Source organism: Pogona vitticeps, chromosome 7 (genome assembly GCF_051106095.1).
Source record: "Pogona vitticeps strain Pit_001003342236 chromosome 7, PviZW2.1, whole genome shotgun sequence".
In the NCBI taxonomy this organism is placed as follows: Eukaryota; Metazoa; Chordata; class Lepidosauria; order Squamata; family Agamidae; genus Pogona; species Pogona vitticeps.
The window spans coordinates 21,384,478-21,410,431 of NC_135789.1; the positions used below are offsets into that span (position 1 = coordinate 21,384,478).

At 47.3% G+C, this 25,954-nt stretch overlaps 1 protein-coding gene across 11 annotated transcripts in view; it reads left to right on the forward strand.

Annotated features, from left to right (window-relative positions):
• Positions 1 to 25,954, forward strand: part of RAP1GAP2 (RAP1 GTPase activating protein 2) — a 223,874-nt gene that overhangs the window by 153,002 nt on the left and 44,918 nt on the right. For 10 of the 11 annotated variants that reach the window (XM_078379365.1, XM_072978234.2, XM_072978233.2 and 7 more), the window contains 6 exons: positions 8,825 to 8,860; positions 11,003 to 11,047; positions 12,887 to 12,919; positions 13,960 to 14,169; positions 16,657 to 16,760; positions 23,698 to 23,776. In XM_078379365.1, the coding sequence (XP_078235491.1) occupies positions 8,843 to 8,860; positions 11,003 to 11,047; positions 12,887 to 12,919; positions 13,960 to 14,169; positions 16,657 to 16,760; positions 23,698 to 23,776 (489 nt within the window). In that variant the 5' untranslated portion in view covers positions 8,825 to 8,842. The remainder of the gene's footprint in view (positions 1 to 8,824; positions 8,861 to 11,002; positions 11,048 to 12,886; positions 12,920 to 13,959; positions 14,170 to 16,656; positions 16,761 to 23,697; positions 23,777 to 25,954) is intronic. The other variant, XM_078379367.1, reaches the window with a different exon arrangement.

Genomic DNA, 25,954 nt, shown 5'->3' on the forward strand with positions numbered 1-25,954 from the left:
TCCGTGCCAAGGAATAAATAGGTGCTCAAGTAAGGAATGTTTCTTGTTGTTGATGATGATGTTTTGCATCCTCCGAATTTGGACACTGTGGGTTGCCTGACCTAGTAACAGCTCGGCCCAGAAGTGACCAAGGTAGAGAATACAGGGGATCAAAAAGAGACTGTGGGCCTCTTTCTTGGGGGAATGATGTCCCCCAGTGGTAGATAGCGCCAAAAACCTGAGCTTCTGTCTCTGCCGCGTCTAAGTGAGACTCGAAAAGGACCCGGACCAGCCAAAGCACGGAGGAGCCACAGCCACCTGGCACAGCTGACTACCTCTCCTGGTCTCAGTGCACCAGGGGTCTGGGAGTGTTATCAAGCTCGCGTTGATGGGTCCCTCCCTCCCTCTGTCCCTCTGTCTATTTGTTGCTGGTTTTTCCACGGCTTGGGGCACCTTCCAGTCCCAGCTAATTTTTTTCCCCAGCAACCACACAGCACACATGAGACCGGGGACCAGCCCGCCCCCTGCTCCGTGCCCATTTGGGTCCACCGGCAAGCCCGCCCCCTTTTGGGGCTGGAGCGATTCCTGGGTGCCCCTTCTTGGTTGGGATCCGGTGCAATCCTTTCTGGCTGTCTTGAGTGCCGCCAGACTTGCTCTCCAGGCAACCAAGCTGGTCTCATGTTTTCCAGGGTCCACACGCTGGCCCATGGTAGAAGGTGGGATGTGGGTTGGGAGGGGCTGGGGGGGGCTACCAAAAGTGGATTTCTGACAGCCTTCCAGGACGATAGGTAGGGGTCTTAGCAACCTTCATGTGTTGCTCTGAAGAGGTTTTGGCTGGGAGGGGCCTTTTCTGGACTGAGGCAGCTGTCAATCAATCCGGCAGCAACCAATTGTTACCCCTCTGTCCCTCCCTACTTAAGAGTCTTTCCCCACTCTTTGTTTAGTCAGTGGTCAGTTAACAGTATGTAGTTCATCAGTATGTGGTCAGTTAGCTAGGCAGCCAGTAAGCAGACTATGAGTCAGTTTAAGCTATGTTCAAATAACCAGTTATTATTTTTCTACAATATGCCGTTGTTAATCTATTGAGAACTGTGAGTAAACGGAACTTTTATTCTTTCTCTTACCAGTGTCTTAGAGTGAGTTACTGAGACTGTAAGTGCCAGTTGAGGAGAACAGGCAATAAAAGCTGGGGAGACCTGAAGCTAATTCTGTTCTGAATTTTTTTCTGCTGCATAGCTAGAGGGTTCTTTTTAGCCAGTTTTTTCACGCTCTGCCAAGATTATATGAGGTGGTTCTTTAAAAAAAAAAAGCTTGGAAGGCAAAGGATGGGAGCAGCTACTAAAGTTTTGATTGGCGCCATTCTGTATAATGGCACTAGCGAGTCCGAAGTTAGGAGCAGAGGCTGGTATAGAAGGATGCTTTTATTATTTCCTCGAGGAGAGCTTGATGGGTGGGGAGCGTTATATAAACAGGTATATTAAGGCATTGCTCATGCAGCGTGTGTTTCGAGAGATGCTCAAATGGCGCTAGCCACAAGACATTGAATACGTCACACACACACCCCCGCTGCACGCTGGAAAGTGTGGAAATGATACTGCGGTCTCAGTGAGGAGAAAATGGGATGTAAGCTTCCAGCATGTTCAGGTCGCCGATTGGCAGAATCTGCTGTTCCAAGAGTTCTGGCTGCGTTTGTGAAGCTTTGTGGATGGACTTCAAGGTTTTCCCAAAGTCCATGTTACAAGAGAGTGGACCTTAGTGAGATCCCCAGAGATCTTCACGTCTTTTAAATCTGGGATGAATGCTCGGATCCAGCCCGCTCCATCCATCCACCCTCCCACACATGCGGGTTGCACTTGGGTCTCTGAGCCCTAATTCATGAAGTTCCGGCAGGTCTCCTCAAAAGGCAGAAGGTGGTCCGGGAAGTGGTTGAGGCCCTGCTGGTCCCCCTCGATGGTGTGGACTAAAGGAAGGTCTGTAGATAGTGGAGACCTTTCTCTTCACACTCATCACCCTCCCCATGTACTAGGAAGGCAATGAAGTTAGAATGCTTTCACATAGGCATTGAATATTCAGTGTGGACCTCTTGAATTGGGCTGAACACCTCTTAAGCAAAATGTCAGCCTCCTCCCTCTTGTGCATCCTTCTGCCAGCCTTCAGTGTATTGTTACTGGCCTAGCTCGGCCTAGCTCTACTCAAGCTTCCTTCTGAGAAAGAAAGCTCCCAGCAAGCACCGGGGCAGGAACAGGAAGCATGGTCAGAGCTAGGCCTAGCTCAGCCTCAAATGTTTCCACTTTAGGTAACCTTCTCGTAAGGGAGACATAGAAGAACATTTGTAAGTAGGTAGAACGGACAGATCTCATGAGAAGAGAAGACTCCTTGGAAAAGACCTTGATGTTGGAAAAGTGTGAGGGCAAGAGGAGAAGGGGACGACAGAGGACGAGACAGTGTCATCGAAGCAACCAACATGAATTTGACACAACTCCGGGAGGCAGTGGAAGATAGGAAGGCCTGGCATACTCTGGTCCATGGGGTCACGAAGAGTCGGACACGACTAAACGACTAGATGTCAAGAACGGACAGAATGGAGAATTCATTGATGGAAAGGCTTGACCATTCCAGCTGTGTGTCAGATTTAGATGCTACATACCCATGATGACATTGAGAAAGTGGAGAGCATCCAGGAGATGATGACATGGAGTCAAGAAACCCAAGTCAAGAGAATCCTAGAATAAGAGAGTTGGAAGGAGTATACAAGGCCATTGTGTCCAACCCCCTTCTCAATGCAAGAATCCAAGTCAAAGCCGGTCTAGCAGACGATTGTCCAATTTTCTCTTCAAGGCCTCCAGCGCTCACCACCTCCCAAGGGAATGGGTTCCATTGTCCTACTGCTCTAACAGTTAGGAAGTTTTTCCTGATGTTCAACTCAAAGTTGGTTTCCTGTCACTTGAGCCCATTGTTGCTTGTCCTTCCCTCTGGGATGATGGAGAACAGATCCTGCCCCCCCTCTGTATGAGAATCATCTTTTAAGTATTTGAAAAGGGTTATCCAATCTCCCCTCGTCTTCTTTTCTCGAGGCTAAACATGCAGGTAAGTATTTCAGTCTCACCTCTTAGGGCTTGGTTTCCAGTCCCCTGACCATCCTTCTTTCAGGAACAGGTCCTGCAGGAAATGAAGAAAAGAGCTGGTTATGGTCTGTTGAGAGAAGATAGAAGGGAGACATGATAGCTGTCATCAAAGATTTGAAGGTCTGCCATGAAACAGTTGGAATAGACCGCCTTTCTGTTTCTCCTGAGATTAGAATCAGGGTGTAAAAATACAGAAATACATTTATTTATTTATTTATTTATTGCAAATGTTAGGAGAAAACTGTTAAAGAAAAGAACTTGTTAGCAAAGTGCCAGGTGATCCCCTCTCCTCTCCTCTCCTTCTCTGGAGGTATTTCAGCTGAGGTTCTAACAGCATGAATCTGGCCCAGAGCAGGAGGTCAGAGCAGATGACCTCAAGATACCTTCCAACAGTACAGTTCTGTAGTGTGATGATGACATTCAGCAGAAGCAGCTCTCTCTCTCTCTCTCTCTGCCAAGAGGGAGGTTGAGGAGAATAACCTGCTGGACGAGACCCAGGACCTGTCAGTTCCGGAGTCTTCTCTCCTCCCAGTGGCTAACCGGAGGCTTCCAGAATCTCCACGAGGCGGAAAGTCTGAGGAGGAACTGAGGAAGAGTCCAGACGGCCCTGATTGTTCTCTGCGTCACATCGCTTCTGAGTGATGGTGAGCTTAGTCAGGCATTTGAGGGGTGCGAGATGTTCAAAGAGAGATTGGACCCTTCCCACCTGGCCGTGAGTTTCCATGCTCAAGAGGAGATTCGAACCCAGGACTCTTGAATCCAAACCTGACGCCTTCCCCCTCTATATACCATGTTCTTTGAATATTTGTGAATGCCATTTTAGATTTTCTCTCTGGCCAAGTTCCTTCCCGAGTTGTTAAGTTTACTTCCTCTCTACTCTGGAATTGGCATATGTGCTTCCTCATTTTTCTCCTCGAGAAGCTCATTTGTTGATGCATTTTAGCGAACGTATGCGCTTCTGCTGTTGAGTGAAGCAGGTTCGTGTGGATTTGTTTTTCAAATCACGCACCTTGCGGCCACTTGCATTTTATTTATTATGAACTGATTCAACACGTTCGCTTACCACTTTCCTGCCCAACAGATGGACGCTAAGCGGAGGGATTAAAATGAGTAAAAACAGGTTAGAAACATGATTTGAAAAGGTAGATTACAAAGGCAGATTTGCTGATTTCATGTGTGCATAGGTTCCGGTGTCCTTTATTTTTTCTGAAACAGCTCACTCTTTGATTCTTGATCCCGTACTGGGAATTGCACCTAATGCTTCGCGTCTTGAGAAAGTAAATCACCCTGATCTTAGGGAACTGACCAGGAAATGTACAGATTCTGGAGGAGCGATGCTTGCATCATGCTTCAGAAGGTGCAAAACAGCAGCCTTTTTCAAGACGATGGGATCCAGTGAAGATGTAAAATTATTTATGTATTAATTCATATTTCCATTTTTAAATTTTCGAGTTCATCTTGAAAGCTTCCCAGTTAAGTTGGAACTTAGAGTGAGCCGAATAAGGAGCCAAGAAAAATCAGCTGGAGGAAATAAAAGCAGAAAGCAGCTTGGAGGTGATCTCCCCGGATTCGTCTCTGAGCTGGCATGCCCGGGTTTTGGCAGCGGCCAGGAGTGGCCTTGGCACAGTTAAAACTAGTGTGCCAGCTGCACCAGTCTCTTAATAGATATTTAATCTGGCCACGGTAACACATGCCCTAGTGTGGTTGGTTTTTTTGACACTGCTGCCAAGGTGTGGGACTCCCTGCCACAGGACGTTTGGTTGACCGTTTCTCTTCAGGCTGGCTTTTTCTCAGTAACTGACGGCCTAAGGAGAAGCTCCTTTTCTACCCTTCCAATGTTTATATCATTTGTTTTAGTATTGCCGGCACTTTGGGTCTGCTTGAGGAAAAGGTGGGGTACATACAGAGTTGATGACCCAGCTCAGAATGGTACATTTTGAAAGGAACTTGTAATATGCATTATTTCTTAGTAACCAAGTTGCTCTTATCTTTATCAGTTGCACAAGAAGTTCATTGCATTTTCCTTATCACTGGCCAAGAAAATCCAGAAATACTCTCTGGTTCCCCCTAGTGCCTGATTCTGACATTGCTCTTTAGAAATATTTATCAAAATACAAAAGCTTGGTAAGATAATGCCATAAATCTTGAAAATGTCTTGTTGAAATATCTCTAAAATAAATTAATTTTTGGAACTAACATAGGAAAAGGAATATTGAAATGTAATGAAACATGGAACTTATTTTTGACATATGTGTTTTAGAAAGGGAAAGGGATTACACCTGAAGAAGACTCAATACAGTATGCTTTTGGAGAGAAACGGGGCAGTGAGAAATATAAAGAAAAATAAAATGAAAACTAGTCCTGAGGGTGGTGGGGTTACACAGCATTGATAATGGTGGATTTGTTTATTTTAGGTTGATTTATTGATGGTATTTTGCATACTTATTATTGTTTTATTGTTTGACTGTTGATTAAAATATATTAAAAATGAAACATTTTTAAAATAGCTTTAAAATGCTCTGTAGCGTAACTCTGGGTTACCACCGTTACAATAGATCTTACTGATTATACCTACAAACTACTATCGTGTTTCCCCGAAAATAAGACAGGGTCTTATATTAATTTTTGCTCCAAAAATGTATTAGGGCTTATTTTTAGGGGATGTTTTATTTTCTTCATGTACAACCATCTGTTTCAATACAACCATGTCATCTTCTTCTGGTTGTTGCTGCTCAAGGGTGGAGGGTAGGGGTTTCATTCAACTGGGGCTTATTTTTTGGGGGGTAGGGCTTATATGACGAGCATCCTGAAAAATCATACTAGGGCTTATTTTCAGATTAGGTCTTGTTTTCGGGGAAACAGGCTAGCTCCGTTACCCATTACCCCAATAAATCTGTTAATATAATCTATTACTTGTAGTAACTCTTTACTTCTAAGTTCTGGTTGAGGCCAAGACAGCAGAGAAGGGAGGAAAAACGTACAGAGCAATGCATAGCTTTTCAGCACTTAGGTCCTCCCCCCCCCCCACCTCCAAAAACGTTATGTTTGTTTATTTGGAGTGACTCTCGAACTTTGAAAAGGACAGTGAGGACAGCCGGATGGGTCACATTTCTTTTTTTTTCCAAGGAGCTCAGCTTCCTGGCGGAGTTGCCTGCTTGTGTGGGGGAGATCAACCCATAATTGAGTTACCCTGCTCTTACTAGACATTGACAATGTCCTTGTAAATGACTGGAAAATTCAGAAGGCGATACAATAATCTCGTTTGGTGGGGGTTGGCTGGCTGGCAGCTCGCCACTAATTCGGCTAATGCCGGGCGTCTGTCTTTGCTCCGGCTTCTCCTTTATGACAAGACGGCTGTTTTGCTCTGCGTCGTCGGTACCTTGCGAGGAGTGCCCGACTCTCCTCCCCTTGGCATCTCCTTTTCCTGACCGTGCTTCTCCTTGGTCGGAGCACGCTCTTCCCAGAGCGAGGGGGAGCCCACCCTGTGAGCCGTAGGCCCAGAGGTTGAGCGGAGAGGACAAGGGTCTCTATCCGAAGTCAGGCACAGCCAGCCTGGGAGGCTTAAATGCTTAGGAATCACCCTTAGGATGCTGAACGTGCTCTGAGTTTCCCTTGGAGGCTCCAACCCGACATAACAGCCAAAACCTCGGGATTCTGTTTCAAAGATTTGGATTCGAATTCGGGACTCAGTCCCGCTACCCTCCCAACCTCCCGGATAAACAGGGTCATTCGAAAGTGTCGTCGGACTTATAGAAATATCCTTTCCTCTACGCGCAAGGATTGGGTGGTATCAGAATAGGAAACCACCTCCAAGCAAGCAACCTTCTTTTGTCTGCCCCCCCCCCTTCTCTGGCTCCCCTGCCTTCACACACTTTCCTTTCTGCAGAGAGCAAGGGCGTTTTTCATTTTACAAAGAAAGGAAAAAAAAGATTTGCTTTCCCTCCACTTCCCCCTCCCTCGGCCTCTGTGGGGAGAAGCACAAAGCGGGACTTTATTTTTATTTCTTGGTCAACGACTTATCCCTTCACTGGGTTGCCCTCCTTCAGCCAGCCGCTAAAGAGCGCTTCCCTGGGAGGGGGGGACCTGCTTTGTGGGGGTCTAAATGGGACATCTCAAATCCAGCCTTTGCCCGCTCTTTGGAGCAGGTGGGGAGGAGAGTCAGAGGAAAACGCGTTGCGAGTTTGGTGTTTCTTAACTCATGCCAGGGCCCTTCTACACCCCCTCCTTGGAAGTCCAGAGTTGTGCAAACCACGAAACAGTTTGTTCCGTCGGAAGTGTGTGAAAAGTCGTGGTTCATGGTTTGCGAATAGCGACGAACCATCATGAACGGCTGTTTCCCCAGATCGTACCCATCCCTAGCCGGGAGTGATCGCCTTTGCAATGACCTTCTGTCCACTAGGGAATTGCTTCCACCCAGTTCCACAAAGTAGTAGCCCCACTGATGGACAAGCGATCCCACTTTGGGTGTGGGATGGAGTTGGGAGGAAGCGCTCTTGCCCGCACGTCGTGTGATCGCCGGGAAATAGCTCACACTGGGCTGTGCCACTAGAGCGCCAAAATGTGAGCTATAGGCCTGTGTGATCACACCCCAACTTTATGGACCCCCAAACTCAGAAAAGCACTGGTTGGCTCAATTTGAAGTCCTACCTTCTGTGTTTTTTTCCCAAGGATTCTATGCCATGAGTTCTTGAGAAAGAAGTTGGAAACTTGAAACTGTTTGATTATATTCTTCCTTTTATCATGCTATTCAATGGATTATGACTACAGTCGTGCCCCGCTTAACGATTACCCCGTATAACGACGAATCTGCTTCACGATGATGTTTTAATGGTTTTTTTTCGTTTTGCGGCAATTGGTTCCCTGCTTCCGGAACCAATTCTTCGCATTACGATGATCAAAACAGCTGATCGTTGGGTTTTCAAAATGGCTCCCCGCTGTTTTTAGGAGGCATTTTTCGCATAACAGGCACCTGAAAATGGCCACCGTATGGAGGATCTTCACTGGACGAGCAGGTATTTAGCCCATTGGAATGCATTGAACGGTTTTCAGTGCATTTCAATGGGCTTTTTTATTTTGCTTGACGACGTTTTCACTCTACAGCGATTTCGCTGGAACGAATTAACATTGTCAAGCGAGGCACCACTGTACTGTTATGCTTGGAATAAAAACTGTATACGTTGGATGAGTTTTAACGTTTTAACTGCTGGATCGCTTTGTGGCGTAAGTGTCCGGCTGCAGAGCCAAAAGTTGGGAGTTCGAATCACCCACGGTGTGCCTTTGACAGGGCCTGGACTGGATGATCTCACAGAGTCTCTTCCAGCTCTGCAGCCCTCTAATCATTTCACCCCATCATCTTGGCTTCCTTACTACCATAATTCCTGGATTACTGATAAAATGAGCAGATTTCCAGCAGCTGCTACTGCTTCTTGAAGTTCTTTGCTAAAACCTTATAATGTGCTAGACTTTATAGTCTCACAATACCGTTATTTGAAACACATTGCATTTCTGTGCTCGTCTTTGACTGCCATGGATTTTCACTGGCTCACCTTTTTATTTCAGCCAAAACTAACAATAAATATGACACCTGTATCTTCTGTTTCCGTGTGTTTGCTTTTAGTCTGCATTAAACAAAATCACAGTTCAAATGAAAATAGGATCTTTTATCTGTAACATTCCGCTGTAGCATATTGACAGACATTTTTTTTTCTTATTTCTTTCAGTCTGCAGAGTTCTTTGAAATGCTGGAAAAAATGCAAGTAAGTGTTACAGCCACACCTTGCGCACGATGGGTTCCGGACTAGATGTAGCCACCAGTGCCTGGCTTCTAAGGCCGATGCGCTTTTTGGAAATGGGGGAAAAGGAGCAAAACTAGACCCTTAAATTTGTGGGTTGGGGGAACCTTGAAAGGGTTCTGGAGAAGTATTTATACCTTTTCTGGTGGGAGGGCTACTGGGTGGGGCCCTAAGGCCAGACTCCAGCTGCGTTTTATCACATGCCAAAGCAAACGGGCAGAAGGCAAGGGGGCTAGTCCTCAGGAGCCAGCAACGGGACCAGACATGAGAGCAGCGCCTTCTCCAACAGCTATGACAGCTTCCGCCAGATAGCTCAGGGGGTTTAAGGCACCTGGCTGCAGATCCAGAGGCTGGGAGCTCGATTTCCCCCACTGGGCTTCCTTGGCAGGGCTGGACTGGATGACCCCACAGGGTCCCTTCCAGCTCTGCCATTCTAAGATGATGATGATGATCCTTAATGAACACTGGATAGCTCAGTGGTTGAGGTCAACGGCCGCAGAGCCTGAGACCTCCAGGATGCGATGCCACCAACCCGGCACCCCTAACTTCACACACTTCTTCTCTTGGGTACCACACATCCTTAGATTAATCTCCCTGCCTTAGAGGCGTTGGGGAAACACAAGAATTCCCTGAAATTTTGGTGCCTGGACGGATGAATAACAGGCCTGGGAAGGCACAGACGATGTGTCCCTTTGGAGCTGATGTGCCCTACTAGTGCCCGTCTGGTGTTGTTGTTTTGAACCTGAGGGTCTCTCCCCCCCACCTCCCGTTATTTTCTACAAGTAAGAGTTGCAATATGATCGTCACAACTTTTCCATTGAGCAGCGACTTGTACAGCTTGCACCAAAAACTAGAATAAGAGGAGCAACGGGCATTGTGGTTCTTGGTCCTGTTGTTATGATTCTGTTGTGAGTCTCCGGGTGTGATCACAGGGGCACAGCGCTCACAATTCGGATCGCTCGTGGCACTGTCTGGGGTGAGCAATTTCCTGGCCATCCCACGGCATTATGGGGTATAGAGTTTCAACCCAGTTCTGGATCCTTTCTGGTCCAGCAGGGAGGTTGATACTTTTAGGGGCCTGACCGGAGGGACAGAAGCAAAATGACCCTTTCTGCCAGGTGACTGCACCCTTACTCGATTTGGATGCCATCTTGGAAGGGTTAATCCTTAATGGGAACTTAGGGATCTCTTAACTAATTAAGAGTGCAGTCAGACAATGGCAAAGGTTGTGTCTGATCGCGCCAGAAAGGGTTGCTTTGCTGGTAGTGATCTCGTTGAAAAGCAGCCCTTCCATCCATGCAAGAATCGCTCCAGAATTGCCCCCATCTTAGAAAAGAGTAGCCTCACTGCTAGGACAAGCAGGTCGAAGCTTGCACGTGGATCATGGCCAGTTTGCTTTGCAATCTCCTGCATGTCATGTGATTGCTGGGAAATAGCTTAAAAATGACCATGACACCAGGGGTCCAGAGGAAGGGCAGGATCTGCTCTCAATCCTCCCAGAGTTCAGGACACATCATAATGGGGTCAAGTGACAGGAAGCCAGATTTGGGCTAAAGACCAGGAAAAACCTCCTGTTAGAGCAGTACAGCAATCGAACCCGTGACCTCAGGAGGTGGTGAGCGCTCCAACACTGGAGGCCTTCAAGAGAAAATGGGACCACCTTCTCTCTGATCTCCTTCGATCTGGATTCCTGCCTTAAGCAGGGGGTTGGACTCTAGACCCCTTGCAACTCCATGATTCTAGGATTTCATGAAAACAGGAGCTATTCACCTGTCGGATCACATTGCACGTGGACAAAACTCCAGATGGGAAGGGGGGGGGAATAAGTGCACATTCTGAGCAAACAGAACCTGTGAAGGATGGACCCATATGATGCTCCAGAGGTTCCCCCCCCCCCGTGGGGCTGTTCCAGGAGGAACGCCGCCAGGCTCCGGCCTTCCCTGCCTCTTCTGCTCCCTCCCTTCAAGGTGAGCCGTGCGGAAAGGGGCCGTGGAGGCACCTTCTTCACATCCTCATTTCTGAGAGGGATTTGTCAGAAATCCCCGTTCGGATCCTCTGCTGGGCATGTCTGGAAAACTAACGGACGGTTCTTCTCTTCCAAAACAGGTGCCTAAATCAGAGGAACAGAGAAGCGGAAGCCAGAAAAATAAGGTGTGTTTGAGGCGCGTCTTCACCGATGTCGTCTAGATTTCAGAAGGAAGGAGCTTTGGTTCATTCGTGTGCCTGCTCGGTTCTGCTCCCAGACCTTTTTTAATTTCCTGTTTTATTTTAATTTTAATTGGTTCTGTTTTCTTTTCTTTTTTTGTCCTTTGGCTTTGTGGTTTTGTGAATGTGTGGGGTTCCTGCCAGCAAGCAACACCTAACTTTTGCGATGGTTGCTACGTACCTTTCTGGGCCTGGTGTTGCTCTCTCCATCATATACAACATCTGACCGTTGCACGGCCAGCGTCTGACGGTGGAATGTTTCACCGTGAATGTCCCCCGACTTAAGGCACTTTTCACGGGGTGCTTCCTCCCAGTTGCCCACCTGGATTTTTCACGTATCACAGGCCTCTCTGCTGAGCCTGGTCATTTCTCCCTCGGCTGCTTTAATGCTGTTTTAAACTCACGCCCTTTGCCTTCTCCCACTGGCGCCCAAGTGCCCCTGGTCATCCAGAGAAGTAGCTCACCGTTTGGACGGCTTGGGGCCCACTCCAGTGTGAGCCCGTTTCTGACTATCAGATGACCCACAAGAAATTGCGGATCAACCCAATCCACTCTGTGCCCAAGCTGGACCTTTTCTGGCCGAGGAGCCCGGCTCCTGCTTTCTGGAACCTGGCTCGGGTGACTCCTGTAGAGACGGGTCACTTCCAAGGGAGATCAGTCGCTGCCAAGGGACCCTCTCCATCACAATGAAACACAATCCTTTTCAACATCTGATTGCACCCTAAGTTTCCAAAGGCAGGTTTCCTACTGAGCAGGCTTGTTTTGTAAAGCCCTCTGGCCCTCGGTTGCCACAATGACCCATAGTCATGCACGCAGACGAAATCAGAACCATTTCAGGATAGGGCCAACCCAGGCTCTGCTAAAAACCCGGGACCTGATTCAAAATGCAGAGGTCAGCAGTGACGTGGAGGAAGGGCTTCCTTCTAGCTTTGCATCCAAAGACAGGGCCCCCCATGTCTCCGCCCTCACTCTTTCTTTATACTGTACACGGATGTCTTTTTTAAAAGTTTGGTTCTCCAGATGTGATGCCAGTAGTGTTGTGCTGGTAGGAAACAGAAATCAAGCAGTTCTCCCTCTTACACCTCATTGTTAGAGAAGGGAGGGAAGGAAGGAAGGAAGGAAATGGTGATGGATGGATAGAAGAAAGGAAGAGAGGGAGGGAAGGAAGGAAGGAGCTGATGACAGGCAGATGGAAGGAAGGAAGGATAGAAGGAAGGAAGGAGCTGATGATGAACAGATGGAAGGAAGGAAGGAGCTGATGATGGATAGAAGGAAGAGGGAAGGAGATGATAATGTAAAGAAGGAACGGAGGAGGGAAAGAAGGAAGCAAGGATGTGAGGAAGGAAGGAAGGAAGGAAAAAGCCAACGAGGGAAGGAAGGAAGGAACTGATGATGGATAGAAGAAAGGAAGAACATTTCTTAATTAATTTGTGGTGAGTTTGCACCTTCTGGGAAATACCTTTATTAGGCTACCCAAAAACTCAGTGCAAATGCTCAGAAGCTTTTGAGACCCTCCAATTCCTTCACCAGGCAAAATGTTACAAAAATCAAGCAAGGGAAAGGATCCTGGTCTTAGGCCCTCGTGGCTTATATTAGAGTCTTTTGATTAATGGGTGATGATGAGTGGATGGACAATGGGCTCCCCAAGTCATGTGATGAGGTGTGACGTCACTTGAGACACCCCCCACACCTTTCAAAACCTTTGTTTCTCCACCTTAAATCAAAGAAATCCATAGAGGCAATGAATGGATAGTGGCTTATCTTTTTGTTTTGAATCTCTTCCAGGAGGACTACATTCCTTATCCCAGCATTGATGAGGTAGGTGCTAAGAAAACATTCAAAATGGTGAGTTGGAAGCTATTAAAATGCTAGCTAGGAAAGGACTTGGTGGGCTGTTTCTCTGGGAAAAGAGACAGAAAGAGATGAAAGAGGAAAGCATCATAAAATTTGAGTTTAAAAGAAGGTTTTTTAGGGTGGGGATTACCAATTAAAAAAAGCAACAACCCACAATACAGTGGTGCCTCGCTTAGCGATCACTCCGTTGAGCGACGAAATCGCTTAGCGATGGACTTTTGGCCATCGCAAAAGCGATCGCTTAGCGATGGTCCCTATGGGGAAAATTAGCTTTGCAATGATCGCAGGGAAGCAATCATGGCAAAGCGACTCTTTTTTAACAGCTGATCGGCGATTTCAAAATGGCCGCTGGAAAAACAAAATGGCCGCCTGCTGTTTTGCCTCGCTTAAGAGGCAGCGAAAATGGCGGCGCTATGGAGGAGTTTTGCTGAAAGGTAAGTTTTTAAGCCCATAGGAACGCTTAGCGACGGTTTTTCCGGAACGGATTAACGTCGCTAAGCGAGGCACCACTGTATTTGAATGGGATGGAGCAGATTTGAATCTATGTTTACATGATGGACCTACAGCTCAGTGCACTTTTTTTTAATTTGGCCAGGAAGTGTGTTTTTCCATTGAGATACAAGGGTCCAATAAACAGTCACCAGCGGCTTGTTTATTTTAACCCAAATGTGAACGCAATTCCTTTTTGAATCATTTCGGCCCCTCTGTCAGAGTAAACTGTATCTGTGGTGTTTGTCAAGCCAGGATCATAGGTTTTGGGACGCAGCAAATGTAGCTGTCTGACCTGTTTCATTCTTTCCCATCTGTAGGACTGACATAGCTCCATGCCAGTTGGAAATAAATAATTTTTTAAAGGAGCCAGCCTAGAAGCTGGTCTTTATCAATGTCTCTCGTTCATATCTCTTGCCTTCCTTCTTGGCAGCCCTGGCTGATGGTTCCCTGTGCGTGCGTCTGTGTATTCCTTAACCTGTGGGATGGCCTCCTTACCGTTTCCTTTTTTTCAGATTCTGGAAAAAGGCAGCCCCTACCCCTTAATCATCTTGCCACAGTTTGGGGGCTACTGGATTGAAGACCCCGAGAACCTGAGTACGCCCACCTCGTCAGACAGCAGCCTCTGTGAAGATGATGAGGAGCCTATGAGCCCGAATACTTTCGGCTACAAACTGGAGCGCAAAGGTGAAGCGAGGGCATACAGGAAACACTTCTTGGGAAAGGTCAGTGGGAAAGTGTGAGCCTGCTCACTTATGCTCACTTAGGCACACACGTTGGCCAGGAGATTTGGCATCTTTGTTAGGAAGGCTTAGCGCTCGAGCCTGGACGGCAAGAAACACACGGTTCTGCAGTGTTGGCCATTAAAGTACGGAAACGTAGATGTCGCCGTTTTCAAAGCTCCATGGGAGCTGCAATGCATTAAGGGGATGGGAGTCTCTCTGTTTATTAGGTGCTGGAGAAGGTACCTCTGGGGAAAAATGCCATCCCTTAAGGCCTGAAACACTTGGGAGAACTCAGTTTTTTTATGTTTTATTATTATTATTATTATTATTATTATTATTGGCTAAAACTACTGAAATTGTAACTGGGAGAATTCCTGCTGAATCCTGGGAGTGGCAGTGAAAAGAATCTGAAAATCCCATGTTCAGTGAGGCATGATCCTCCTTGGCCGCAGTCCTGGGAGAAACGGTCCAGATCTCATGAACTGGCCAAGAGCCCACGTGACTCGCAAGGGGACCTCCAGCCTTTATGGATCATGTCTTTAAGAATCTTATTTGGGCTTCTGATTCTCTGCTCAAGGAAACCCCAGGGCTGAATAGGAAGGTGGGGTATCGCTCGGGGTACGACCCCCACTTCTGATTGCAGGGGTCCCAGATTCAGTTTGCAGCATCTCTATGAGAGGATGAGGAAAAGACCAGTGTGTAGCCATGGAGAGTCCCTACCAGTCATTCTGGCCAGTACTGGTGTCGGTGGAACCTCAGCCTGATTTAGTTTTAGGTGGCTTGGTGCTTTACTACTGATAACGCATAACCTCAGTGAGGGATCATGAAATATAGTTGGGATTTAACTGTTCATTTCTTCCAGAGCTCAATGAAAGGGTTTGATTTTTGTCCTTCAGAGACTTTTCTTGGCCAGGGTAGGGTTTATGCATCAGGTGGCTTGCTTGATGGAGGGTAATTCTCCATTTGGAGGTTGCTGTAGGACACCGCCCGTTTGATTTTCAGAGATAAAAAACTGTATGGTGGGAGATGACCGGACCAGCTGTTTCAGGCACAAGGCATGGTCATTTCACTTTAAATTGGGGGGGGGGGGGGAAACATTTCTATTTTTGTAGATGTGGATCCGCGTTTCTGAATGTTGTGCCTATCAGAGTCCTGTGTAGCCACCCTTTCTACGATGTAGAAGCAACCCTCCACCATACGTTGTTGTTGTTGTTTCGTCGTCAAGTCGTGTCTGGCTCTTCGTGACCCCATGGACCAGAACACGCCAGGCCCTCCTGTCTTCCACAGCCTCCCCAATTTGGGTCAGATTCATGTTGGTCACTTCGGTGACATACATACTGGATCCCAACTGAATCCATATCATTTCTATGAGGTCCTGATAGAAGCCAAAGGGTCCGGTTAATTTCCAGGGAGAACTGAAGCAAATGCCAAAACTCAGTTCAGATCCAGAAACAAATTAGATGAAGCGTAAATGGGCTCTTCAGCCCACGAGGTTTTGTTTTTAAAGTGTGATTTAAGCATGCATCGTGCACAGACCCCGGGACATTTGGGAGGCCTGCTGCCCTGCTTTGATTATGCCCTGTATCCCTCTGGGTCAGGGGAAAGATAAAAAGGTGAGAGACCTGTTGCTTCTCAATTGCAAGGACTTGAACACGTTTGGAAATTAGCTTAGAACTGGCTATCAGTCCAATCCGGTGGGCCCAGTGGGCTCCTCTGGGCAGATGCATTCCGAAGTCTCATATAGGACTACAAAGCAGATCATGCACAGCCCTAACGACCACCCTCAGTGGGCATTAGAAACCTAGGCTGGGTCATGGGGAGGGGTCGGGTGCCGTTCTGCCCCCATGGACTTCGCCAGTCGAGGCAGTGGTCATTTGGCTCATACTTGGGCACCGAAAAAGCACCTCTTTTTGGCGTTTGCTCCTCAACCAACGGCTTTGCGCTCTAGCACGCTGTGCGGCTCGCATACGGCGTCCAGCGCCCTGCTTTCACCGTTAATCACTTGCAACCTCCTGTAGCCTGGATCAAATATCAAAATGTCTAAGCGGAAGGAAAAATAATGCTTCTGAAAGGATGGGGTGCCTCGGTGAGAGTATTCTAACGAGAGACATGAATCAGGCTGCTGGATCGCTCAGGGGCTGTGGAACCAGAGGTTGGGGGTTCAGTTCCCCACTGGGCCTCTTTGACGGGGGCTGGAGATAATCTATGGGGTCCCTTCCAGCTCTGGAGTTCTAAGATGACGGTGATTCTTAATGAACACTAGATAGTTCCGTGGTTGTTCGATTCCCCCCCCCAAGTGCCTCCTTGGCGGGGGTTGGACTGGATGATCCCACGGGGTCCCTTCCAACTCTGGTCACTCCACCTTGGTCTGATCATCCACGATTCTTTCCGAGTTTTGAAGACAGGCCTGAATGGATCCACGTTCTTGCAGCCCCCAGGGGTGTTCTCCCCCTGGCGCCACTAATGCCTCTCTTTTCTCTTTTTTAGGACCATTTGAACTTTTACTGCACAGCCAGCAGCCTGGGGAATCTGATCCTGTCCATTAAATGCGAAGAGGCCGACGGAATTGAATACCTGAGGATTATACTCAGGTAGGGTAAGCTGGTGAGGGGGAGCGGATGGCAACTGTCCTCCCAAGAAAACCATTGGTTCAGCTGCAGTGGAAATTAGATTTTCTACCTTCTGGACTGCAGTGGCTAGAGTGGCCGGCTACGATTCTGGAGAGCAGGGTTCGAATCCCCACTCGGCCATGGAGACCGACTGGGGGACTGGAACTGGTAGAAGCACTCCTTAAACGTCTCACTTACCTTGAAAAGCCCCATTAGAGTCGCTGTTATTTATTGGTTTAAAATATTTTTGCCCCACCTTTCTCCTTAAAAAGGACCCCCCAAGGCAGTTCACATCCTTGAATGACAATATTTCAAGCAGAAAGCAATTATACAACGGGGGTTGACATCATCAAAAGACGAGATTTAACGCTAAGAACAGTGAATATAAAGGGGCAGTTTTCATCATGACACGACAAGATTAAAGCTAGCCCATAACAGCAACAATTAATCAGCAAACGGATAGTTTGTGGGGGACAGGGGACATTTTTAATTGCCTCAGCCCATCCGTGTGAAAGTGTATTTCACTTTTGGAGGGAAAAGAGAAGTGATTATTGTGGGGAGAACAAAGTATGAGAAGGCCCACACTATGGTCTAAATCAGTGGGTAGTTGAAACTAAAGGAAGCACCATTGCCTCAGGGCTGCCTGGCAAGCGTAAATCCAATTTGTTCAGTGGGGCTCCTTAAATTGGGTCTGGTTGTGGAATATAGGTGGCCCTGTTTGGTTTTGAAATCCAAGCTGCTCACCTGAACTAGTGCTGGCTCATTCAAATGTAAGGGACTATTGCAAATCTCCATTTAAGAAATTTGCTAGGGAGCCGCTAAGCAATTGCAAAACTGGGGCCTCTGGTGAAAGAGAGCTCGCCAGACGTCCAGGTCGTTGGTTCCGTTGTCCACCTGCTCTTAATTAGGCCTGTAAATTGTAATGAGTCTCCTCCCCTTAGGCAAGGATGGGGCATTTCAATATTCTTCTCCTTACTGGGGTGGACGGCAAGGGATTTTCTGGGGCTTCAACTGAGTTCTTGCAGCACTTAAAACTATGTTTTACAACAACCACAAAAACCCATTTCCCTCTGCAAAATGGCTTGGTTTTTGTGTTCAAAATTGAGTCGTCCAAAAATGGTTCAAAGCGTGTGGAATTCTCGCGCTGCTTCCTCCAGGACGGAAGATTGCAGCTTGAGCTGAGAAGCTGAAGCCCTGGATGGGGTGTGTGTATCCTCTCCCACCCTAGAAGTGTACACTTGTCAGTGCAGGAGGACGAAAGCAATGTGTCCCAGCTGGCTTCAAACCAAGGATGAGACGAAAGGAAGAGAAGAAAGGGTGGGTGAGATTTAGACAAAGAGTCATGGAAATGATTCAGAGAGAGAGAGAAAGAGATTTTGTATCTAGGGTTTGGAAAGATTTATGTCCCAAATCCACACCGGCTGTTGACTAAATGGTGTGACATAGTATTATGGAACAATCATTTATATTCCTCCGTCTGCCAACTAGGGATGTAAATCATGACCAGAATTTGGGAATAAGAAGTTAGGTTTCAATGCAAGAAAACATTGGTATCATCAGGACTTCTGTCGTCTCATTTGATAAATCAAGACAATGCGAACATCTTCTCACTGGGAGACGATGTCAGACTCAGAAGCATCGTGTGCATTTCGAGGACTGATTTTTTGTCCACATTTTATGGGATGCACAAAATGGAAAGAAAAATTGGATCACACTTGCTTTCTTGTGTCGTCCAGTGAACATTTGCCTGCTTGTATTCAGTCAGCCTGACCTTTTGTGCTTGCTCTGCGTGGGTGCGTAGGCGTGTGCGTTTTGCTTCACAATACAGAAAAAGACATCCGCTTTGTGTAGAGACAGAAATCTGGTTGCATTGACATGAGAATGTCTGTTTTGTGCAGATTGTGGAGATCGCAACAGTAAAAAACACAGTTGGATATTTGGGTGTCTGGTTGGTGCTAATTTTTCTCAACACTTTTGGACGATATTTCAAGTCCCATTTGATGCTTGAATGGAGTTAGTTCTGTTTAGAAACTCAGGTTGCGATCAGAGGGAGAAATGGTTTGCATTTTGGACTGCTTGGCTCATTAATACTGCAAGGGAGAAGGATCTTGGAGTGATTGTAGATCAAAAGCTGAATATGAGCCAAGAGTGTGATGCAGCTGCAAAAAAAGGCCAATGCGATGTTAGGCTGCATTAACCAAAATACAGTCTCCCAATCATGGGACGTGTTATTCCCCCTCTATTCAACACTGGCTAGGCCTCTTCTAGAGTTCTATATCCAGTTCTGGACACCTCACTTGAAGAAGGAGGCCAATAAACTAGAGGGCAACAAGGATGATCAGGGGACTGGAAACCAAGCCCTGGGAGGAAAGACTGAAAGAACTTGGCCTGTTTAGCCTGGAGAAAAAAAGGCAGAGGGGTGATTAGGATAACACTTTTCAGATACTTCAAGGACTGTCATACAGGGAAGGGACAGGATCTGTTCTTGATCCTCCCAGAGTGCAGGAATGTGATCATGAGCTCAAGTTACAGGAAGCCAGATTTAGGCTGAATATCAAGAAAAATGTCTTAACTGTTAGAGCAGTATGACAATGAAACCCACGACCTTGGGAAGTGGTGAGCGCTCCAACGCTGGAGGCATGGGAGAGAAAACTGGACAACCCTCTTGTCATCTCTGCTTTGATTTGTGTTCCTGCCCTGAGCAGGGGGTTGGACTTGATGGCCTTTGAGGCCCCTTCCAACTCCCATGATTCTGTGCTTGGGGCACCGTCTGGTGCACGGTGGGAGAGGGTTTCCAGCGAAGCAACTTTTTTCAGGAAAACCGCAACGCCCTCCTTGCTCACGTTCTGACTCATGATGAGGTTCCATCCCGTCTCAACCGTAGGCATCCTTCGGAGCTCGCCAGAGACGGCCCCGCTGCTCAGAGAGGCTGGCACCGGCAACGGTGGGCACCCTGTGGTCGCCGCGTACTCGCCGACCACCACCTGGTGTTGCTTCCGCATATCAGAGGAAAATATTCTTTCTCTCTGGCGCCTGTGTGCTCAAGATAGCAGGTCCCGGAGGGACTCGTTTTAGAGAGATTGTCCAGCAAAGTGCCAGCTGAGTGAAAAAGCTTTCACTGCATCGCAGGGAAGCAGTGGTGATCTCACGAGAGATCTGGGGTTTGCTTTATTTTATTTCCCTTTTCCTTTTTTCCTTTCAATTTGGATTTTGGAGCTTGGGCTTTCAAGATTTACTTGGTGCGTGAACAGTACCGGTATTTGCTTGATCTGCCGCCAAGCCTTTAAAATCAGACTTCTTGTGGGGGGGGTGGGGGAGACCCTTTGCAAGGCTTCTGAAAAATAGTGATTATATTTGGCAACCACCGCCTCCCATGCTTGACGTCTCCTCTTATTTCCCCAGCAAACTCCTTTAAAAAAAAAAAGCAAACAAGATTGGGGAATGATAACTGATGCTGATGATGACAGTGACAAGGAGGATGTGCTTTCAAGTCAATTCTGATTTAAGGCAACCCATTCTCCAGGGTTTCCCAGGTAGAGTGCTCAGAAGTGCCTTACCATTCCCTTCCACTAGGGGCGCCCTGGGACTACTGTGCAGCTGGTCCAAGGTCACCCAGGCTGGCTCTACTCACAGGAGATTTGAACTCCCAACCATTAGGTCCATGAGCTATTCAGCCAGCTGGCAACTATAATAAATATTGCCAGTTTATCTCCCATAATCACAATCAATCAATCAATCATTTCCAAATGTCTGGCAATTTTATTTGTTTGTTTGTCTATTTATTTATAACTTCTATACTGTATTGGACTAACAATCAGCCTGAAGAAAAGACAAGTCATGGGCCAGGGCGTGGACTCACCTCCTTCTCCACACAAGAATTGGAGGTTGTTCATGACTTTGTGTGCCTTGGCTCAACAATCTCTGACACTGTCTCCCTAGATGTCGAGCTGGATAAACACAATGGCAAAGCAGCTACCATGTTCTCTAGACTCACAAAGAGAGTATGGCTTAATAAGAAGCTGACGGCATACACCAAAATCCAGGTCTATACAGCCTGTGTCCTGATCACACTCCTGTCCTGCAGTGAGTCCTGGACCCTTTGTGCACGGCAGGAGAGGAAGCTGAACGCCTTCCACATGCATTGTGTCTGACGGATTTTTGGCTTTGTCCAGGACCTGGTAGGACAAAGTTCCAAATAGAGGAGTCCTAGAACAAGCTGGAATTTTTATCATGTATACATGACTGAAACAATGACGCCTACGTTGGCTTGGGCATGTCGTGAGAATGGCTGACGGTCGGATTCCAAAGGATCTCCTGTATGGAGAATGAGTGCAGGGAAAGCGCCCCAGAGGGAGATCACAGCTGCAATCCAAGGAGATCTGCAAGTGGGATCTGAAGGCCTTAGGAATGGACCTCAACAGATGGGAAACCCTGACATCTGAGCGTTCAGCCTGGAGGCAGGCGGTGCATCACGACCTCTCCCAATTTGAAGAGACCCTTGTCCAGCAGGCTGAGGCAAAGAGGCAGTCCCGAAACCAGCAAAACCAGGGAGCTGGATGGGGTACAGATTGTATTTGTCTTTGGTGTGGAAGGGATTGTCACTCTCGAATTGGCCTCCTCAGCCACACTAGACGCTGTTCCAAGACCTCCATACAGAGCACGTTACCATCATCTCTCGAGATGCCTACACACCATACTGCCTGTCTTAGTGAAATACTATTCAGGGAGATTGACATAATTAAAATGTACACAGTGAAATAATGAAAGAATGCATAAATAATAGTAAAATCAAACAAAAGCAAAAACAGGCAGGTGACCGAGCATTGCCACCTGGTGGTTTAAAGTGAACTAAACTAGATAAACCCTAACATCATAACAAAATGTCCAGTGATTGATTAGTTTATTATATCAATAACTGCAATACAATGTGAGTCTCAAAGATTAGAATCATAGAATCATAGAAAAGTGAAGAAACCTCTGCTCAAGGCAGGAATACCATCGAAGCATATCTGCCAGGTGATTATCTACGTTTTCTTGAATGCCTCCAGTATTGGAGCACTCAACACTTCCCCTTAAGGTCATGGGATCCACTAGTGTACTGCTCTAATAGTTAGGAAATTTTTTCCTGATATTCAACTCAAAGCTGGCTTCCTTTAACTTGAGCCCTCTGTTGCTTCTCCTGCATTCTGGGATGATGGAGAGCAGGTCCTGCCCCTCCTTTGTATGACTAGCTTCCAAGTCTTTGAAAAGTGCTGTCATATCACCCCTCTGTCTTCTTTTCTTCAGGCTAAACATTTATTTCAGCCTTTCCTCATAAGTCTTGGTTTCCAGTCCCCTGATCATCATCCTCGTCACCCTCCTCTGAACTTGTTCCAATTTTTTAGCATCCTTCTTGAAGTGTGGGGTCCAGAACGGGACACAATAGTCAAGGTGATGCGTAAGCAGGGCTGAATAGAGGGGGACTAGCACCTTGCAGGATTTGGAAACTATACTTCCATTAATGCAGCCTCAAAGAGCATTGGGCTACTTTTTGCAGCCAGCTGACATGGTTGGCTGAGATTTAGCTTGTGATCTACAACCCTTCCAAGGTCCTTCTCGCTCCTAGTTTTTCTGAGCCAGGTCTCCCCCATCTTTTAACATCACGGAGAAGGTCTGACCACCTAAATCCAGGGTTGAGAGGAAGAAGAAAAAATCTTGCCGTTGATGAAATTGGATCAAGATGCTTTACCAGGACAAATTAGGTCAGGTTTGGGAGCTCTAGCCTAGACCCATTTCTGTTCAAGGTTCTTGTGGCATGCTGGCTTCAGCAGAAGCCCGAGTTTTCTGAACAGATCAGCTTAATTTGGATGGATTCTTCCCTTGGAAGAAGGGACCAGCGGGCCAGGAGAGGAAGGAGTGTCATGGTGTACGACGGGAAGAGGAAAGGCAGCGCATTCCAGAGACTCTGGAACTCCCTGCCACTGGAGGCCAAGCTTTCCCTCAGGGACTGGCTGCCTGAGTGGGTTTTTTTTAAATGGATGTTTGTGCCTTAACTGCTTTGAATGTGGTTTTGGTGTTGCTTTTGTTTACTGTTTTTCATGATGGTAGATCTAATTTTTTAGATTCGGATCCCTGCCTTGAGCCAAGGGGTTGGACTGGATGGCTTTATGGGCTCCCTTCCGATGTCATTTTTTCTAGGATTCTACAGAATTTGTTCAATCCTTTGTAGTGTGTGTATGCTCACTGTTGTCAGGTTTAAATACTGTCTTTTAATGATGTGTTCTGCCTTCGGTCCTTTTAAGGAGAACAGTGGAGGAAAAAGATTATTAATTAATTTATTTATAAGTCAGGAAATCTATTTGAGGGTGGCATGCATAGTTCTAATTGCTACACCAGTGGCTCCCAGCCTTGGGTCCCCAGATGTTCTTGGACGAAAACTCCCAGAAGCCTTCAGTACCAGCTGTGCGGGCCAGGATTTCTGGCAGTTCTAGTCCAAGAACACCGGGGTGACCCAAGATGGGGAAACGCTGTGTGACACCATACCTCTTTAGTTTTTACTTTTTTAAAAAGCTGCAAAGCCATCTTCGAAATGTGCAAACCCTCCTCCCCCAAATCTAGCGGTCTGTCCTTGGGCTGGTTTGCTCCCCTCTTTCTTACTCTCTCCATCTGGGGAAATTTCCCGTCCGTCCATGCAAAAGTGAAACAAAAGGCATACATTGTCTTCTAGCATGAGCCAATGATTAGGATTTGCAAATCTATTCCCGTCTGGAGCACAGAGTTGTGTGAGATTCTATTGGGATCCACCCCAAAGCCTTGAATTGGACCCTGAATGGCTTTGGGGGGAGACACCTAGTCCTCTAACCCCCCCCCCCACAACCTTGTGGCTTGTTTCCTTCACTTATCCGCTCTGCCTCTCTTTCTTCCCCTTTCTCGTCTGCAGGTCCAAAGTGAAAACGTTACATGAAAGAATCCCTTTAGCTGGACTTAGCAAACTCCCAAGTATTCCACAGATTGCAAAGGTACGTGGCTTTAAAAGATGCTGGCTCCACGAGTGATTTTCCACGTGGGTTCTTTCTCACCTCCCTGACGAGCGGAGAGGGGTCTTCAAACTTCTTGGATTGCAATTCCCACATGTCCACATTCTGAGAGTTCTCCTTGACTAACACACCTTAATGATCATCCTCATGCGCCGTCAAGTTGGTTCTGTGTTAGGGTGACCCTTCCTAGGGTTTTCCAGGGAGAGAATACTCCAAAGACATTTTCCGTTGCCTTCTTCCGGGGGCGCCCTGGGTTTGCGGTGCAGCTTGCCCAAGGCCACCCAGGCTGGCTCTTTTCTCCCTGGAGAGAATTGAGCTCCCAACTGTCGGCTCCACAGCCAGATTCCTAAACCGCTCAGCTAAACACCTAAATGTGGCTCACCTTGGAGGAAAGCTTATACTGGAGGCTCTGAGGCTGAGCTAAACCTAATTTCACCCAAACTTTCCATTTCTGCCTCAGTGCTAGCTGGAAGCTTTCTTTCTGTGCAGGAAGCTAAAAAACACACATACAATCTACTCCTGTACTGCAGCAGGTCCTGGACCCTTCGTGCACAGCAGGAGAGGAAGCTGAACACCTTCCATATGCATTGCCTCCATCACATTTTCAGTATCACCTGGCAGGATAAAGTTCCAAATAGAGTAGTCCTAGAACGAGCTGGAATTGTCAGCATGTATACATTACTGAAAGAGCGACGTCTACGTTGGCTCGGGCACATCGTGAGAATGGCTGATGGTCGGATTCCAAAAGATCTCCTGTATGGAGAATTAGTGCAGGGAAATTGCCCCAGAAGGAGACCACAGCTGCGATCCAAGGACATCTGCAAGCGGGATCTGAAGGCCTTAGGAATGGACCTTAACAGATGGGAAACCTTGTCCTCTGAGCGTTCAGCCTGGAGGCAGGTCTTGCACGATGGCCTCTCCCAATTTGAAGAGACCCTCGTCCAGCAGGCCGAGGCAAAGAGGCCGTCCCAAAAGCAGCAAAATCAGGGAGCTGGACAGGGAACAGATTATTCCCCCCTCCCCTCAACCAATAAACTTCAACATAGTCCTTTTTTCAGAAAGAATGCCAAGCTGTGCAGGATTGTTATACTTCCTGGGCAGACTGGTACCATTCCTGCATGGGATTCCTTCAGAAAGGTGGAAAGAAATAGCAGGCTGCACAGGATTGTTACAATTCCTATGAAGGATGGCATCTTTCCTGCACAGGATTCACAGGAAAGGCATCAAGTTGACCAAGGCTTGGCAGGTTCCTGTGGGCAACGATGGGTGAAAAGTGAAAAGAAAAACAAAGAGCTAGGATTTCTTGTCAGGGGAGTTACAGGATGGCGAGACTTGGAAAATCGCTGAGAATGGCAGTTTTCTTGAGTATGTGTCACCAAACACAGTACAGTAGCGCACCATTTAACGACGAATCTACATAGCGATCGTATTGCAATGTTTAGATAGGCAAAAACCCGCATTGCAATGATCAGTAAGCGATTCGCTTACCGATCTTCGCATTGCGATGTTTTTACAACAGCTGATCGGCGGTTCCAAAATGGCCGCCGAGTGCCCAAAATGGCCACTGCAAGTGTTTACGCACCCTGCCCTTGCTTACCGAGGGTGCGAAAATGGCGGCGCTATGGCAGAACTTCGCTGAACGGTGAGTTTGGGCCCCATAGGAATGCATTAAACTAAGTTTAATGCGTTCCTATGGGGTTTTTCGATCCGTTTAGTGATGTTTTTGCATAGCGACGATTAATCTGGCACGGATTAACATCGCTATGCGGGACACCACTCTAATCCTTCCATCAATCCTGAAAGTCAGGTTAATTCATAGCAGTTGGAGGAGGATCACTGGGGGCTCCTGCCCCAGTGCTCCTTGGCACATTCTCTCTGAGCAGGCAGCTTGGGGGGGGGGCTTGGCCTAGCTAAGCCTAGTTTAGGCCTTTTTTCCCAGGCGAGCCATATTAAGATATGTATTTGGAAGCTGTCTGGAAGTTAGGCAGAACTTCCAGAATGAAGAACCCCACAGTGTTTGCAGCTCAGAAAGCCCGAAACATCGCATTCCTTACCATGAGAGAAGCACTGAGGGCTTCCCCTCCCTCTTGTCCCCCCCCCCGGGGCATCTCTATCGAAGCACCAAACCGCCCACCTTGGACGCTGGGAAATTTGTCCCCT